This window comes from Mustela nigripes, chromosome 10 (genome assembly GCF_022355385.1).
Source record: "Mustela nigripes isolate SB6536 chromosome 10, MUSNIG.SB6536, whole genome shotgun sequence".
In the NCBI taxonomy this organism is placed as follows: Eukaryota; Metazoa; Chordata; class Mammalia; order Carnivora; family Mustelidae; genus Mustela; species Mustela nigripes.
This window is the reverse complement of record NC_081566.1, coordinates 29,136,968-29,153,162: the sequence shown is the minus strand read 5'-3', so window position 1 is coordinate 29,153,162 and position 16,195 is coordinate 29,136,968. Positions and strand designations below refer to the sequence as shown.

The 16,195-nt window shown below is 44.4% G+C and overlaps 1 protein-coding gene across 1 annotated transcript in view; it reads right to left on the bottom strand.

The window, feature by feature from the left end:
• Positions 1-4,403: 4,403 nt before the first annotated feature.
• ACBD3 (acyl-CoA binding domain containing 3) overlaps positions 4,404-16,195 on the bottom strand; it is a 41,736-nt gene continuing 29,944 nt past the window's right edge. Inside the window, exons 6-8 of the mRNA XM_059412897.1 lie at positions 12,358-12,544; positions 9,963-10,247; positions 4,404-6,541 (exon numbers count right to left, since the gene is read on the bottom strand). Coding sequence (XP_059268880.1) covers positions 6,330-6,541; positions 9,963-10,247; positions 12,358-12,544 — 684 coding nt within the window. The 3' untranslated portion in view covers positions 4,404-6,329. The remainder of the gene's footprint in view (positions 6,542-9,962; positions 10,248-12,357; positions 12,545-16,195) is intronic.

The window sequence follows — 16,195 nt, the reverse complement described above, 5'->3', positions numbered from 1 at the left end:
ACGAATTGCTTGCTGATGGAACAGAAATAAGGGTTCTCCCCTTAAAATGGGCATGTGTCCCTGCCTACCCCGCTATGCCCTAGAGGGCGGGCGATGTGATCCTGGCACGCCTGCTTGTAACCATGATTACAAAAGAATCCCATCCTCTAGCATGGCAGAGAAACAGAATTAAAGGAACTTGGGGCTTTCAATTGTTTCACGAAACCCTGGAACCAACCCGACCTGTACCACCTGCCTCCGCTGGCCTCTTCATAAGCTCGGACTATCTTATTTGAACCACTTTATGTCCCACATTAGTCGGCCTCCTAACCAATAATGCCAGTGACGACCGTGTAAGGGTTGTTTGGCTTTCCGTCTCTGTTACTGGATACCATTAAAGAGCGTGGAACTACCAGTCTTTTTTTTTTTTTTTTTTTTTTGGAAGATTTTATTTATTTGAGAAAGAGAGAGAACGAGCACAAGCAGGGAGAGTGGGAGAGGAGGCAGCAGACTCCTGACTGAGCAGGGAGCCCAACGTGAGGCTCAATCCCAGGATCATGACCCAAGGCAAAGGCAGACACTTAACCAACTGAGCCACCCAGGTACCCCACTACCAATCTCTCATAAAGGCAATGTAAGCTCTCTCAATCAACCTAGAAAGTCATGCAAAACTCCAATGTAAATCCCGTTAAGACTTTTCATGATATATGACAGGCTAATGATTAAATATTCATACAGAACAAAGGTTCAAAAATGGATAAGAAAAAGCATCCAAAAAATAGGAGATTTGGGGCGCCTGGGTGGCTCAGTGGGTTAAAGCCTCTGCTTTCGGCTCCGGTCATGATCCCAGGGTTCTGGGATCGAGCCCCACAGGGGGCTCTCTGCTCAGCAGGGAGCCTGCTTCCTCCTCTCTCTCTGCCTGCCTCTCTGCCTACTTGTGATCTCTCTCTGTCAAATAAATAAATAAAATCTTTAAAAAAAAAAAAGGGAGATTTGCCTTGTATAAAAATAAAAAAATATTATGAAACTAATTTATAGTAATAGCACATAAGTGGTCAGATAAATGGAACAGAGTTTAGAAGCAGATATATATAAGCAGATATATAAGTATGTATATATATATGGAAATAAGTCATAAAAGAAAAAACTGAATGAAATTGATATAGCTTATAATGTCTATGACCAAACATAGGTATCTATAAACAGACCTAAAACCATAAAGACAGATTAACAATAAACTGGCAGAAATTACTTATATATAATTAATGATAAAAGCTACTATATATTTAATGCTAATAAATCAATATATACAAAAATTATCTAACTGAGGGCACCTGGGTGGCTCAGTTGTTAACCAACTGCCTTCGGCTCAGGTCATGATCCCAGGGTCCTGGGATCGAGCCCCAAATTGGGCTCCCTGCTCAGCGGGAAGCCCGTTTCTCACTCTCCCTCTCCCTCTGCTTATGTTCCCTCTCTCACTTTGTTTCTGTCAAATAAACAAATTAAAAAAAAATCTTTAAAAAATTATCTAATTGTAAAATGGGTAGAGGAACACAAACAGGCAATTAATAGGAGAGGAAATACAACTGGCCAACAAAAATGATGATTAATCTTACTAGTTATCAGGGAAACACACATGAAGATGGAATTTCATTTTTCAACCATGAGATTGCCCAAGACTTAAGTCTTAACTCAAGACTTAAGCCTGGGGGCGCCCGGGTGGCTTCAGTGGGTTAAAGCCTCTGCTTTCAGCTCAGGTCATGATCCCAGGGTCCTGGGATTGAGCCCTGCATCAGGTTCTTGGCTCAGTAGGAAGCCTGCTTCCTCCTCTTTCTCTGCCTGCCTCTCTGCCTACTTGTGATCTCTGTCAAATAAATAAATAAAACCTTAAAAAAAAAAAAGACAAGTCTGGTGACATGAAGTCAGGGGAGAAAGCAGTATTCTGCAACATTCCGGAGATGGAGGGGAAATCCGTTCAGCCACTCTGGAGGACAACACAGCAGGTCTATGAAAATACACAGTGCACAGACCGTGTCAGCCAGCAATTCCACTTCTTGGTATCTACTCTTGAAAAACTCATGCAGACGTGCAGAAAGACATGTAAGAGTGTTCACTGGCACGCCACTTAAGAAAAAAAAAATCACAAGGAACCTAAAATGTTCAATTAACAGAAAAATGGTCAAAAACTCACTCTACAGGGACGCCTGGGTGGCGCAGTGGGTTAAGCAGCTGCCTTCGGCTCAGGTCATGATCCCAGCGTCCTGGGTTCGAGTCCCACATTGGGTTCCTTGCTTGGCGGGGAGCCTGCCTCTCCCTCTGCCTGCCATTCTGTCTGCCTGTGCTCGCTCTCTCTCTCTCTCTCTCTCTGACAAATAAATAAATAAAATCTTTAAAAAAAAAAAAAAAAACCTCACTCTACAGAAGAAACACAGCAGATTAAAAGAACAGAGTAGACCTCTACTTGGTAAAAGGGAAATTTTTCTATGAGCGCAGACTGGAATTTTCAAAGTTGCAAAATGCAGACCTTGTGAGAAACATGTTTCCATCTCTCTATTCTACCACACCAAAAAAAAAGTTACATTTCCTCAAATGGAGGTATTTAAGTTCATGACTTCAGTAAAGAGTAAAAACCATTAGTTAGAAGTGTACAGATGGCACATTAAAGAACGGTGAAAAAAAATTAGCATGTGTGGTCACATCTGGACTGGCTCTCTCCGTAGACTCACTAGTAAGTCAGCAGTTCAGGGCTCAGCCGAACAGAGCAATCATGCTCAAGACTTTGGTGAAACTACAAGAAGTTGACATTTGATGGCTCGAAACCAAACGCCAAGATCAGTTCTGGAAAAGTCAGTCACTTCGTTTATCCTAATCAAAGCAAACTTATTAAAAGTGGCCTGTCAACTAATAAGAATGGAGCTAATGCTTCTTTCATTACAAAATAAATCAAGCAACATAATAAGCACCTGAAATAAGGATCACGTAATTTATTCCAAAGAAGGGTATTGGAGGGCGCCTGGGTGGCTCAGTGGGTTAAGCCGCTGCCTTCGGCTCAGGTCATTATCTCAGGGTCCTGGGATCGAGTCCCGCATTGGGCTCTCTGCTCAGCAGAGAGCCTGCTTCCTCCTCTCTCTCTCTCTCTCTGCCTGCCTCTCTGCCTACTTGTGATCTCTCTCTGTCAAATAAATAAAATCTTTAAAAAAAAAAAAGCTCTCCATGAGCAAGCTGAAGAATCTTAAGTGAATACATGTGAGATAAAAAAGCCCAAGTCCGATTAATACATATTTTGAAATAAAGTTCAGACTGGCTCTCTCCCAAGGAGATCACAGGCACACATTTTCAGGGTGCTGATGGAAGTGCTGAGCTGAGCTCAGCTGGGAAAAGACGACGCAAAGCCAGTTTTGGTCACAGACTGCTGCACTTGGGAGCCCCCAATGAATTTTAGCCATCACTTCTGATTTTGAATGGCTTGCTTCTCCTCTTCCATAAGGTGGATGGTCAATACTCAGTGGCATGGTAGGGGGGTCTGGGTGGCTCAGTGGGTTAACCACCTCTGCCTTAGGCTAAGGTCATGATCTCAGGGTCCTGGTATCAAGCCCCACATCGGACTCTCTACTCAGCAGGGAGCCTGCTTCTCCCTTTCTCTCTGCCTGCCTCTCTGCCTACGTGTGATCTCTGTCAAATAAAGTAAAATCTTTAAAAAAAAAAAGAGGGACACCTGGGTGGCTCAGTGGGTTAAAGCCTCTGCCTTCAGTTCAGGTCATGATCTCAGAGTCCTGGGATCAAACCTCACATCAGGCTCTCTGCTGAGCAGGGAGCCTGCTTCCTCCTCTCTCTCTCTCTGCCTGCCTGTCTACTTGTGATCTCTGTCAAATTAAAAACAAAAAAACAAACAAACTCAGTGGCATGGCTTCCAAGACGTACTCCTTAAGCATTCATGGTATCCCAACACAGCAATAAAACCCCAAGACAACCAGCTTGTTCTGTCTCTCCCACAAGCAAACAAAATCTGAGGTCCAAGTCAGCCTGCATTTCAGGGGGGTCATTTATAGAACCATTTCTGGCACTCCACATTATACTGATTGCTTTGCAGGGGCCAGACCTCAGAAAGGATTTCAGGGCAGGGGGTCCCAGAACTTCAAGAAATAAGCTACACACGTGGCTGTGTAGGGAAAATAATCACAAGTCCCTTTAAATAAGAAGTCAGTGCTTTCCTTTCCACCCAGCAGACTGAAAACTTTAAAATGTATCCTAACTCACTGGGGCAATTCCCAGCAAAAACTGATCAGTCAGAAAGAGTCTGTTGTTGGTGTTAAACTTTTTAAAACAGAAAAGATCTTCTGAGCCATTTCTTCTCATCCTTCCCAAATGAGGAAATACAGGACTAACACTTCAGAGAGTAACTGTATTAATGAAACGTCAACGGATTACAGATAAACATTTTAATTGATTAAATATATTATTCTCAAGGTCTTTTTGAAATCGCACTTGTACTGTACTAATCAACAGCCAAAGGCAATAAAAAAGTTTAAAACCAAAAAATGTTCTGACATGAGCACATGACAGGAACCACTGCTTATGTAAAGTGACATACACTGCTCCCGAGAACAATGATATTTTTAGAAGATAATTCACTTTAACACATGTGCAAGGACACATCTGTAATCAAAGGCTGGAAGAAATATATATTAGTGCCTGCTTTTTAAAAGTTTATTTTACATTTTAAATACAGTATTTTCTCGTTAAAAAAAAAAAAAGCCAAGAAGTGCCTAACGCCATGGTTTCTATACCATATATACACGAGAGCTGACGGAGAGCCTGAAAGTGTTCTGGACAGAACAGTGTGGACACCTCTGAGCTGGAACTAGTGAATCAAAATTTAAAAAAAAACACAAATTAAGCACTGCTTAGGAGAGAAAATAATCCAGTTTCCAAATAACCAAAAGAGAACAGAGTTAGGTATGTACAAAACCAGGTATTAAAAAACAGAAATGCAGCACACACAAACCAACAGCCCCTTATACAGGGAACTGTATATAACGCAGCTAATCAACGGAGACCCTCCTACAAGAAGTGATGTATGATTTGAAACTGTAAAAATCTAAGTAGTTCAGTAACAACATACAGTAACATTACGTGTGTATTGCCGTCTTTGTCGCTTTCTAGCTGTACCACACTCCCTTATGAAAACAAGAGTCTCTACACTAGTCGATCACTTATACAAACGTGAGGCAATTAATCCATATTTGTTTTCAGTAAGGAAAACAAAAGTGTACCTCTTCCCAGCTATAAAGACATAATACAGATTAAAGCTATAAAAAAATTTAAGCATGGGCATATGTGTTTCCAATTCTCTCTAGTAAGCAATTCCAAACTGGAATCGTATAGGGTCTGTGCCTAAGTATTAACACATGAAAAGAAAATGGACTGTCTCTGGCAGTGATTTCCATTTAGTGCAATGTTATTCCCCACACAGCGAATTACATTTAAGTGATTTTATATATTTTACTTCAGTAGGTGCCAATTTGAGTTTACAAAACCCCTACCTATATGCTTGTGTAGAAAACGGTTTTAATTTGAGATGCTCTACAAAGCCCAATCGAGACAAAAATGAGTTAATTTTGCTTTTGTTACTTGGTAGAGTGAGTACCAGAGGAAGAGCAAAGGACCAAGCACAGGCTTGCTGAGACGGATGTCTGAGGTGTTCTAGGTGTCTTGATAGTTCAATTATCAATCAGCTTTGAACATTCTTAAGATTATCTCAGAAAGTAATTCTCTGTACGACAACTGTGAACTAACAGCTGCACTCAAAGCAAAAACAATCTGGGTCGTTCAGAACAAAACTGAATTGAGGCAATCTGTCTATGATCATCCGTGAGGTCTTGAGTTTTTAAGTTTTAAAAATGATGACCTTCATCAAAGTCAGCTGCACCTCAGGCAGACTACTGACATGAGGCCGTCCTATCTGCGGTCCCTGTAACTATGGGCTCTCGTAAGACACATGGAGCAGGCAGCAACGGACTCACCATCAGCCAGGTGGGGTCAACGTGGGGGAGGTTTTATTCTGGAGACCTTAAAGATTTAACGCGTAGCTCCTGGAACTTCAGCATCCGTTAGTGACTCTGGTGGGCAGCACCCAAGGGCTGGAGGGCTCTGAGGAATCCCCCGAGCCCCAGAGTATTAATGCTAAAGGGTCTCACGGGAACCCTGAGCTCCAACAAGAGTCCACCAGCCGTCAGACCAAAATCAACAGGATAAACACTGACTGCAATGCTCCAGAAAAGTCCAAAGAAATTCCAAACTAAATGCTGTCTTCTGCCCAGCCCTAGACTCCAGACTCTGTAACAACATCTTTATCTAGTGTAATAGACTCTGTAGTAGACGGATTTTGACCTCCACAAAGAGTAGGAGTTGTCGAACTTGAGGAGGTAGACCCCTCTCCCTGGGTACTGGTGGCTGCCGGCGTACACTTCTTCATGGCAGTCCCGCCGGTAGACAGGCACGATCTCGTCCAGCAGAGGCTTGGCGGCATGCTGTTTGGCTTTCTCTTCACTACTGACATTTTCTGTGAGACAGAATGAGACTCGTCAGTGAACAGAACTGGGAAAACCACATTTGCCTCAAGCACAGCAACCCCGTCCTTCCTCTGAGAAACAGCTCCTCAGGAATTCTCTGGAGCCACTCTACAATGCATGTGCCCATGAGCACGTCCCGGTTTCGTCTTTCATTCATTTGTTCACTCCTGTATCTCGGCAGCTGCTACCTGGTGGGAGAAGCAGCCAGCACCTCTCTCTCCCTTGACTCTTACCACTGCTCCCACGTCTGAGCCCCACTCTTCCCCAGGGACACCCACTCGAGTCCTCGCTCCTCCCACCAGGCGGAACCTTGCTTGTCTGAGCAACAAGGAAAACGATGCTCTTGTCCTCTTCCTCACAACATGAAAGTTCTGTTTTAGGAAGGGGCAACTGAACTCCTGAGGACTATCATGTTCTGTACACGTCAGAGAGTAAAATGAGGAAACCATAGTAGAGAGGCAGGCATTCAGAGACACTCTGAAAATCTACACCTTTTGCTACAGGCCTGTGCCAACCCAGAAACAACCCCAGCAGCAAAAAGGGAGCTCTGATCCTACTTCTGTCCCACTTAATAGTTTCTGAACTTTTGATATGCGGTTAGGAAAAAAATACCTCTGGAAACCTACAGGAGTGAGAAATTACAAACCAGCTTAAAACCTGTTCCGCATATCAAATGCAAACAGGTCAGGAATACGCAGCATGGAAGATAAAAGACCTCGGGTCCGTAACACGGCAGAGTGAATTCTGACAACATCGGTTAACTGTCAGGGGTCACTATAAGGAATTGAAACAGGTCAAGTCTGAGAAACTCTCATGGGCAAGAGGAGTTGAAGGAGACAGGATAACTAACTATAATGTGGCATTCTGGTTGGGATCATGGAACATTAGATAAAAACTAAGGAAATCTGAATACATACGGCCTTTGGCCAATCACAATGTATTTACATTGATTCATTAGTGATGATGAACGTACCGCAGTATAAACGGGTGTTAACATTAAGTGGAACTGTATGTAGAGTACACAGGAACTCTTTGCAACTTTTCTATAAATCTAAAATTATTCTAAAATAAAAAAGTTTACTTAAAAAAAAGCAAATGACATTCTGATAAATAGACCCAAACCAGATCTGCTTCATCACAGCAATACTTAAATGTCCTTCATTTGCAAATGAGAAATGCAGAGTTTTGCATTCAAAATGCAAACTATTGTTTTTAAGAACATCCATGAACAGGGGTGCCTGAGTAGCTCAGAGGGTTAAGATCCCAGGGTTCCGGGATCGAGCCCTGCATCGGGCTCTCTGCTTGGTGGGGAGCCTGCTTCCTCCTCTCTCTCTCTGCCTTCCTCTCTGCCTACTTGTGATCTCTGTCAAATAAATAAAATAAAATTAAAAAAATCTTAAAAAAAAAATCCATGAACAGATTATTGGTATTCAAGACCCAGATTTTGTTCAAAACCTGCACCTTTCATCAAGTTAAGCAAAGACTTGGGACCTGGCAGCAATAAAGACAGGATCAATCAGAGCAGGAAGATGGGTAACAGTCACACTTCTGCAGAGAGAACAAACTCCTGTAGCTTTCAAGACTCAATGGAGGGAAAAAAACCCAAAGCAACAAACAGAAAGACTGGACTGCTCTTCCATCTTAATCCAAGCTAAAAGGACCCCCATAAAATGCACTGCGGGGACAAGACACAGTGGCACGGTAGCCTTCCTCAGGAACCATGGGGACACACACAGTCTGTGAGCTAAATCTTCAAAAAGGACAAAGTTATGCTCACTCTTTGCAAACAACTCCTGGGAGCAATAAATCCTCACTGCTGTTTCGGCTCACACAGGGGTATTAACAGCTTAGATTTAGATGGAAATCATTTTATGATTAGGCCTGGTGTGAGGACAAGTAAGCCCATTCCCATCTGAGGCATGTCACACAGGAGAGCAACGATCAAGGATGCGGCATGACTCCTGCCTCTAGAGAGGCTTTGGACCCCATCGGGGTTCACTGGTGCCCCGCCCAATCCCTGGCCCAGAAACAACAGTCAGCAGAGGGCTCACAATAGGACAACCTCCCTTTGGAGACTCTCCAGGCAAGCCAGGGGAAACAGATCACCCCAACGTGCTTCTGAGCAGAGCCTTCTACACCAGCCACAAAGCTCCTAAGCGGTACAACGGTCAGCACACACACACATCTCCTGTCCTAGACATTTGCAGTCTGATTTTCATAAGTCCCTGTAGCACATCAGAGAGGCCAGTCGCCAGCCCTGATGTTGCTCAGGGGCAGCTGCCATGGGCGTCGGGGCACACCTGCTCGGGTCTCTCTTGCCTCTGCTTTGCTCTTTGCTCACTCCTGGGTCTGTGGGCCAGGCTTTACCTGGCTCCGGTCCTCAGAGATAAAAGCGGCAGAAATCAAAGTTCCGCGGGACAAAGCAGCTCCTCAATAACACAGGCCCACACGTGTCACCACACGTGGCCTCAGAGGGCCTGGTGTGCGGCACGCGTAGGGCCCAGATCCAGTTGCGCGCCTTGATGGCGGACTGAACATCTAGCCTGCCTCCACAAATCTCTGACTACTGCCTCTTCCAGTGTAACCTGATGCAATCTCTGGGAAGCACTACCAACCATCTTCAAGCACAAGCAGCTGTTCTGCACATCACCCAAAAGCTAGTCCCAAGAACCAGAGGCCACCTCTCCAGTCCCATGGCCAGGGCACTCCTTCCACACCAGCCTCAGCCAAGCCAACCCAGGAACTCAAGTGCTCACTAGGTATGGACCGAAGCCTTGAGCTCTACCTTTTCTGCAAAACAGAATTAAGGAGACCATCTTCTCCATTAATATGCATACATTTTATAACCTACTTCCTAAACCAGGAGGATTTAGGCTGTTCTGGTTAACACTCCATTTTGTCTACTTAGAGAAAATATAAAATTATACTCGTGTAAAATGGGGAAGAACAGCTGGCATTGCTTTTAGGTACGATGTTCTGGTAAGAGTTTCTGTATTTATATAAAAAAAAATCTTAAGAGTAACGACCTAAAAAGCTAATAACAGAATTGTAAATTTGAATAAATTCCAGAGTTGGCAGAATTTCTTGCTTGCTCTTTTAAAATTTTTTGAAATGCTCTTGCACATTGGCTTTCCAACACAAAATGCTGGAAGTAAAACCGTACTGAGGAAGCAGTACTGTAACACACTGCCAGACAGACCTGCCGGCGTTAAAACAATGTCATGTTTGGACCCCAGTCCCTCCTGGCAGGCTGGCCTGTCTCCCAGCCTTTTCAGCTGAGTTCCCACTTATGAAGAGATGAATCCCTGTCTAGAAAGTGTTAATCAGGAAGCATAAGGGTGGCTAACACGGGAACCATGCCATTTTTGCCAACACAACCCAGGACTTGTCAATACGGACCACGGGCTCTACCTTCCTCCTCCTCGTCGTCATCACTGGACTCGCTGACATGCACGCTGACAGCAGTGTTTGGAGAGTCTGTCCATTCAAAGTACACCCCAAATCCAATGTCATAATTGTCTGTAGCAAATTCCCAAAAGAGGTATGATCCTTCTTCGTGGGTGGGGACTCGGACAGTGACCACTTCTCCTCGGCCCACTGTAATCACGGAGTCTGCATCCTGCCGAATCTTCTCTTTAAAGTCTTTGATTTGGGGGCGTGTCCACATGGACGGAGCTGCTATTACTGGAAGAGAGTCTAAAGGCAACAGGAATTACACACGCTGAAGAGGACGAGCCCTCGCCTGCAGCAGGTGGCCAACTCACACAGGACCCCCCCCCCCCACAGTGAGGCGCCACCTGCCATCGAGTCTACCTGAAGAATACACGGGCTCCCCAGCAAAGCGTCCCCCTGAACTTTCTACCAATGTCAGCACAACACCTCAAGGAACACACGCAATCCACAATCATAGAAGTGATTTTTTTCAACACTCTGATTAGGTATGAGCACGGATTTAAGACTGACTTTGGAAACCTCCTAGCTGGTACCAAGGAAACCTAATAATGAAGGGTATCTCTGGACTTAGGAATAAATTCACTTTTGGATCCACAAAAAGAAAGCTGGGCTTTTACTTCAGTCTCTCTGTCAAGAAAAAAATAAAAGCCTCGACCTCTGTGGATCCCAAAGCTCCAGGGGCTATTCTAAAGGAGCTCACAGAAACAGAAAAATCTGGACAGGACGGTCCTGCTGCGGGATGAACAGAAAAGGGGAAAGTTCTGTTGCCTCGTCTCTGCATGAGCAGTCCCTCAGCAGGTTTGTCAGACGTGCTCACAGAACCTTCGACGAAAGATTCATCTGAAAATACTGGGAGACCTGGGCCACCTAGCTGGTTCAGCCTGCAACTCTTGACCTTGGGGTCATGGTTTGAGCCCCATGCTGGGTGTGGAGATTATTAAAATAAAACAACAACAAAAAAACCCTGATAAATTCTTATAAGGATAAAAGGGAAGAGAGGTTAAACAATGGGATCTTCAAGGTCTTATCCAAAGCAGTTTTCTGTTATTTACTCTAAAAAGACAAGACAGATGTCTGAAACCAACTTTCTGCACACCACCACTCACCCAGAACCATACCGCCACCCAGACCACCAGCCCTGCTATGCTCTTTTCCTTCCTAAGTTAGCGCCTAGCCTTGCTTTGGCTCTCTCTACTCAGACGTCTCTCCCACAGGAAGCCTCTGCTGACCCCTGTGACTCGGTCACAGTCCCTACATCACAAGCTCTCAACCTACAGCGTGCCTCTCTCCGAAGCACAGCTCGTACGCGGCTATGGTTTACACTTCGTGTGTCCTTCTGCCTCGTGCTGATCCCTTGGCACTCAGAAAATCTTCAGTCAGTTGCTGAAGGAATGAATGAGCTGCACATAAAAAGCTAGACCTTTGAAAACACTAACTCGTACGCGGCTATGGTTTACACTTAGTGTGTCCTTCTGCCTCGTGCCGTTCCCTTGGCACTCAGAAAATCTTCAGTCAGTTGCTGAAGGAATAAATGAGCTGCACATAAAAAGCTAGACCTTTGAAAACACTAACTCATCTTCTGGTACTTTTGTCTCAAAAAATACTGCAATATTTGGTAGGCAAGATGCCCCCAACCCTGTGATCCCCATCTGGGTGTTCAGGGACTCGGGAGGTCACCACCCACAACATCCCAGGGTCGGTAAGTGTGGCCAACAGAATATGGTGCCAGCATGATGTACTACTTTCAAAGTTAGAGCATGAAAGACACCACCACTTGTCTTGGTCCCTCGCATCGTGTTTTCTGGAGGAAGCCAGCCACTGCGTCAAGGACACTAAGCCCAAAGGAGAAGCTTCACAGGGCAAGGAACTGTGGCCTCCTGCCAATAGCCAGCACCAACCTGCCAGTCATGGAGGAAAACCATAGAAGCAGAGCCTCTGGTGCCCATGGAGCCTTCACCTGACTTCAGCTCCGGCCCGCATCACGAATGAACCTTCCTGGGACCAGAAGCACCACCGCTCGGCTAAGTTGCTCCTCAGTTCCCAAAACCCCAGGAATCTCACCCACTGTGTGAGATACTAAAACGCTGTTACCAGAAGCTGCCAAATCTGGGCATAATTTGTCACATAGAAACAGATAACCAACCCACAACCCAAGGTATCCTAAAGTCCTCTGACGTGCTCTTCCCTGCTTTGCTAAGGGTCACCAGAAGCACCAGATTCAGACTCAAAATGGTACAAAAGCATTCAACTCTCCCAGAATGTGCTCCAAAGCCAGCAAGCCGGATTCCTGACTCACTTCCCATGAACCTCAGTTATGACATCTGGACAGACCCACGTATCTGCCAAGTCATACCTTTTGGTCCATTCTCCACAGCTGCTTCTGCAGCTTCTGGTTCAATTTCTTTTTCTGGGTTGTCAGTGTGAGTTCTGGCCTGTCCGTTGACTGGCATCCTATCGCCTGGAGCCGATGCATTCACTTTTGAGGACGCGGGCAAAGAAGCCCCGGCGACTGCTACTTCCTGCTGTTTCTGTAAAGCCGCCTACAAGTGGAGAAATGGTGAAGACACACTGACCAAGACAGCTAAGAATGGCACATTCACCCGGGAAGGCACTCTGACCCCATGTTCTTGTCCTACCAGAACACTGTGCTGCAAGAAATTACTAATGGGGGCGTCTGGGGGTGCTCAGTCAGTTAAGCGGCTGCTCAGATTGTAATCCCAAGGGTCCTGGGGTTGAGTCCCGCATTGGGCTCCCTGCATAGCGGGGACCCAGCTTTTCCCTCTGCCTGCTGCTCCGCCTGCTGCTCCCCCTGCTGCTTGTGCTCTCTCTCACTGTCAAATAAATAAATAAAATCTTTTTAAAAAATTACTAATAGACTTTATCAGTTTTATCCTGTCTATGATGAGTATTAGTAGGACAGTATCAAGCCAACAGCTAAAAATCATGAAAAATTTTCAGGGACAAAAACGTGTGTGTTGACCTAAGAAATATTAGAAAACCCAGGAAAAATTAGATATAAATCATCAAACCGAAATACAATTAAAGGCAAAAACTGAACACAGTAACATCTGTTCTTAGAACCGACAGAACAGGGACGCCTGGGTGGCTCAGTTGGTTAAGCAGCTGCCTTCGGCTCAGGTCATGATCCCAGGGTCCTGGGATGGAGTCCCACATCGGGCTCCTTGCTCGGCAGGGAGCCTGCTTCTCCCTCTGCCTCTGCCTGCCTCTCTCTCTCTGTCTGCCTGTGCTCGCGCACTCTCTCTCCCTCTGTCTCTGACAAATAAATAAAATCTTTAAAAAAAAAAAAAAGAACCGACAGAACAGGGGCGCCTGGGTGGTTCAATGGGTTAAAGCCTCTGCCTTTGGCTCGGGTCATGATCCCGGTGTCCTGGGATGGAGCTCCGAGTAGGGCTTTCTGCGCAGCAGGGAGCCTGCTTCCTCCTCTCTCTCTGCCTGCTTCTCTGCCTACTTGTGATCTCTGTCAAATAAATAAATAAAATAAAAAATTAAAAACAAAAAACAACAGAATAGGGACACCTGGGTGGCTCAGTGGGTTAAGCCTCTGCCTTCGGCTCAGGTCATGATCCCACGGTCCTGGAATCGAGTTCCTCATTGAGCTCTCTGCTCAGCAGGGAGCCTGCTTTTCCCCCTGCCTCTGCCTACCTCTCTGCCTACTCATGATCTCTCTCCCTGTCAAATAAATAAAATCTTTAAAAAAAAACCCTAACAATAAAACTTGATAAAATTCAGATACATAAAATCTGAAACTGGAAAATTAAACTTGGTAGAAATAAATGGTCACAAAGAAAAACTCACAAAGGCAAAAGCTGTAACTAGTAAAATCTGATATGGGGCCCCAAAGTAATCAACAAATCAAATATGGGCAATTACTCTGATATGAACAAAAATAATCAATTAACGAAATCTTCACCATAAACTAAAAAAAGCATCACAATTGAACTGAAAACTATTAATGGTGTTATAAAAAATATCAACTTACAAATTAAACAGACTTACAAAATGGAGGTCAAAATACATTCTTCCAATTTTAGTATATGTGCTGCCGAAGCGAGTACTCAAAATACATTCTTGATGAAAATTCATCACTGTTTACATAATTATAATTAAAATATGTGCATTCATAAAAATGTCCCAAGTCAAAATGGAAGAGTGAAAACATGTTAAACACAAAGGACAACTATTTGGGGACATTTCTTTCCTCTAACAAGATGGATATTGGTATTATTAGACATACCTAAGTGTTGTTACTTAAGCAACTTTTGGGGAAACTTTGAATTACACATAAAGAAAGTGCACAAATAATATACAAATATACAGACTGATCATTCTTCATAAAACAAACATACCCACACAAGCAACCAGGTCAAGACATTATATGTGTCCCAGAATCCTCCTTTTGACACGGTCCCCACCTGTGCTGCAAGGGTAACAACTGTCTTAATTAAAACACTACGGACTTGGGGTGCCTGGGTAGCTCAGTGGGTTAAAGCCTCTGCCTTCAGCTCAGGTCATGATCCCAGGGTCCTGGAATCGAGCCCCGCATCGGACTCTCTGCTCAGCAGGGAGCCTGCTTCCTCCCTCTCTCTGCCTACTTGTGATCTGTCAAATAAAAGAAAAAAAAACACTACAGACTTGCTTTGCCTGTTTTTTCACGTTATATAAATGAAACCATATAATAAGTATTCTTTTTTGTGTCTGGCTTCTTCTACTCGACATTATTTTTGCAAGGGTCATCCATAAAGTTATACAAGTAACTGTATTTTGTTTGTTTGTCCTGTTACGATATTCCACTGTGAAGATATAAAATCTATCCGTTTTACTGTTGATGACCATTTGGGCATTTAAGTAACTCTAAGTTAAAACATGGAAGTCTGGGGTGCCTGGGTGGCTCAGGTCATGATCTCTAGATCTTGGGATCGATCCCCTCATCCAGCTCCCTGCGCAGCAGAGAACTGGCTTCTCTCTCTCCCTCTGCCTGCTGCTCCCCTTGCTTGCGCGGTCTCTCTCTCTAACGAATGGATAAAATCTTCAAAAAAAATAAGTAAATAAAACATGAAAGTCATAAGTGAACTTATATTTACAAAAGTAAAAAAATTAAAAAATGAAACAAAGAAATAACAGGAAAAAAGCCTTTATACTCTCATGGCTCAGGGATAATGATGTATTTCTGCGTATCTGTACACACATGTAACATATCATCTACAACCCAATTACTTCCATGAACAGCAATGCTTTCTTCTGCAGCTAACACAGGCTGGTAACACATGTAAGATTTTAAAATACCTCTTTCCAAGGCCTAGATTCTCCGTCATTCCCCAAGAGTTTTCTAGAAAGAGTACAGCTTCTAGAAAAAGTGCATAGAGCCAAAACATGATGGCACACTCAGAACACTCCCCTGCATGACAGGGCTGCAAGAAAAGCAATTCTGGGGATGGTCAGCAGGCCCAGAGCGGCCACACTCGAAACCCTCCAGCACAGTGAACAACTCCCCTGGGGATCCCACTGCCCAAGAATATACATCTATTACAGACAGCAGATCATGATGATTTATTTACATCATCTCTCATCTGTACCTTGGGAAGGTTTTGAAAGCACAGAAAGGTACGGGCACAAACACCCATATTACCACACCTCCAAGTGAACAAGTGTTAGCATTTTGTCATTTTGCTCAGTATTTACTAAAAAATTACTTTATAGGACTGAAGTTTTCTTTGTTCCTTCCCTGGTGCCTTTCCTTCTCCATGCCCAGAGACCATCAAACGACGTGTAAAACCGAGTTCCATCACTGTAATCTAAATTACGAATTCCAGACCCTTCACTTCCACAGACTCCCGGTTTGCCCTACTTGACCAATTTTGTTCTCACTAAATGACCTAAAAATAGGGCAGGGCGTGTGAGCTCTCCTAGCAGAAAATCATCTCAAATCCCATCTCACAGTGCTACAAGCAGGAAGAGGGGGTGGTACGCTCAAGGAGAAATAGGCTTTCGAGGACAGAGAAAAAAATCCCTCAGAAAAGCCACTTATTGGGGCGCCTGGGTGGCTCAGTGGGTTAAGCCGCTGCCTTCGGCTCAGGTCATGATCTCGGGGTCCTGGGATTGAGTCCCGCATCGGGCTCTCTGCTCAGCAGGGAGCCTGCTTCCTCCTCTCTCTGCCTTCCTCTCTGCCTACT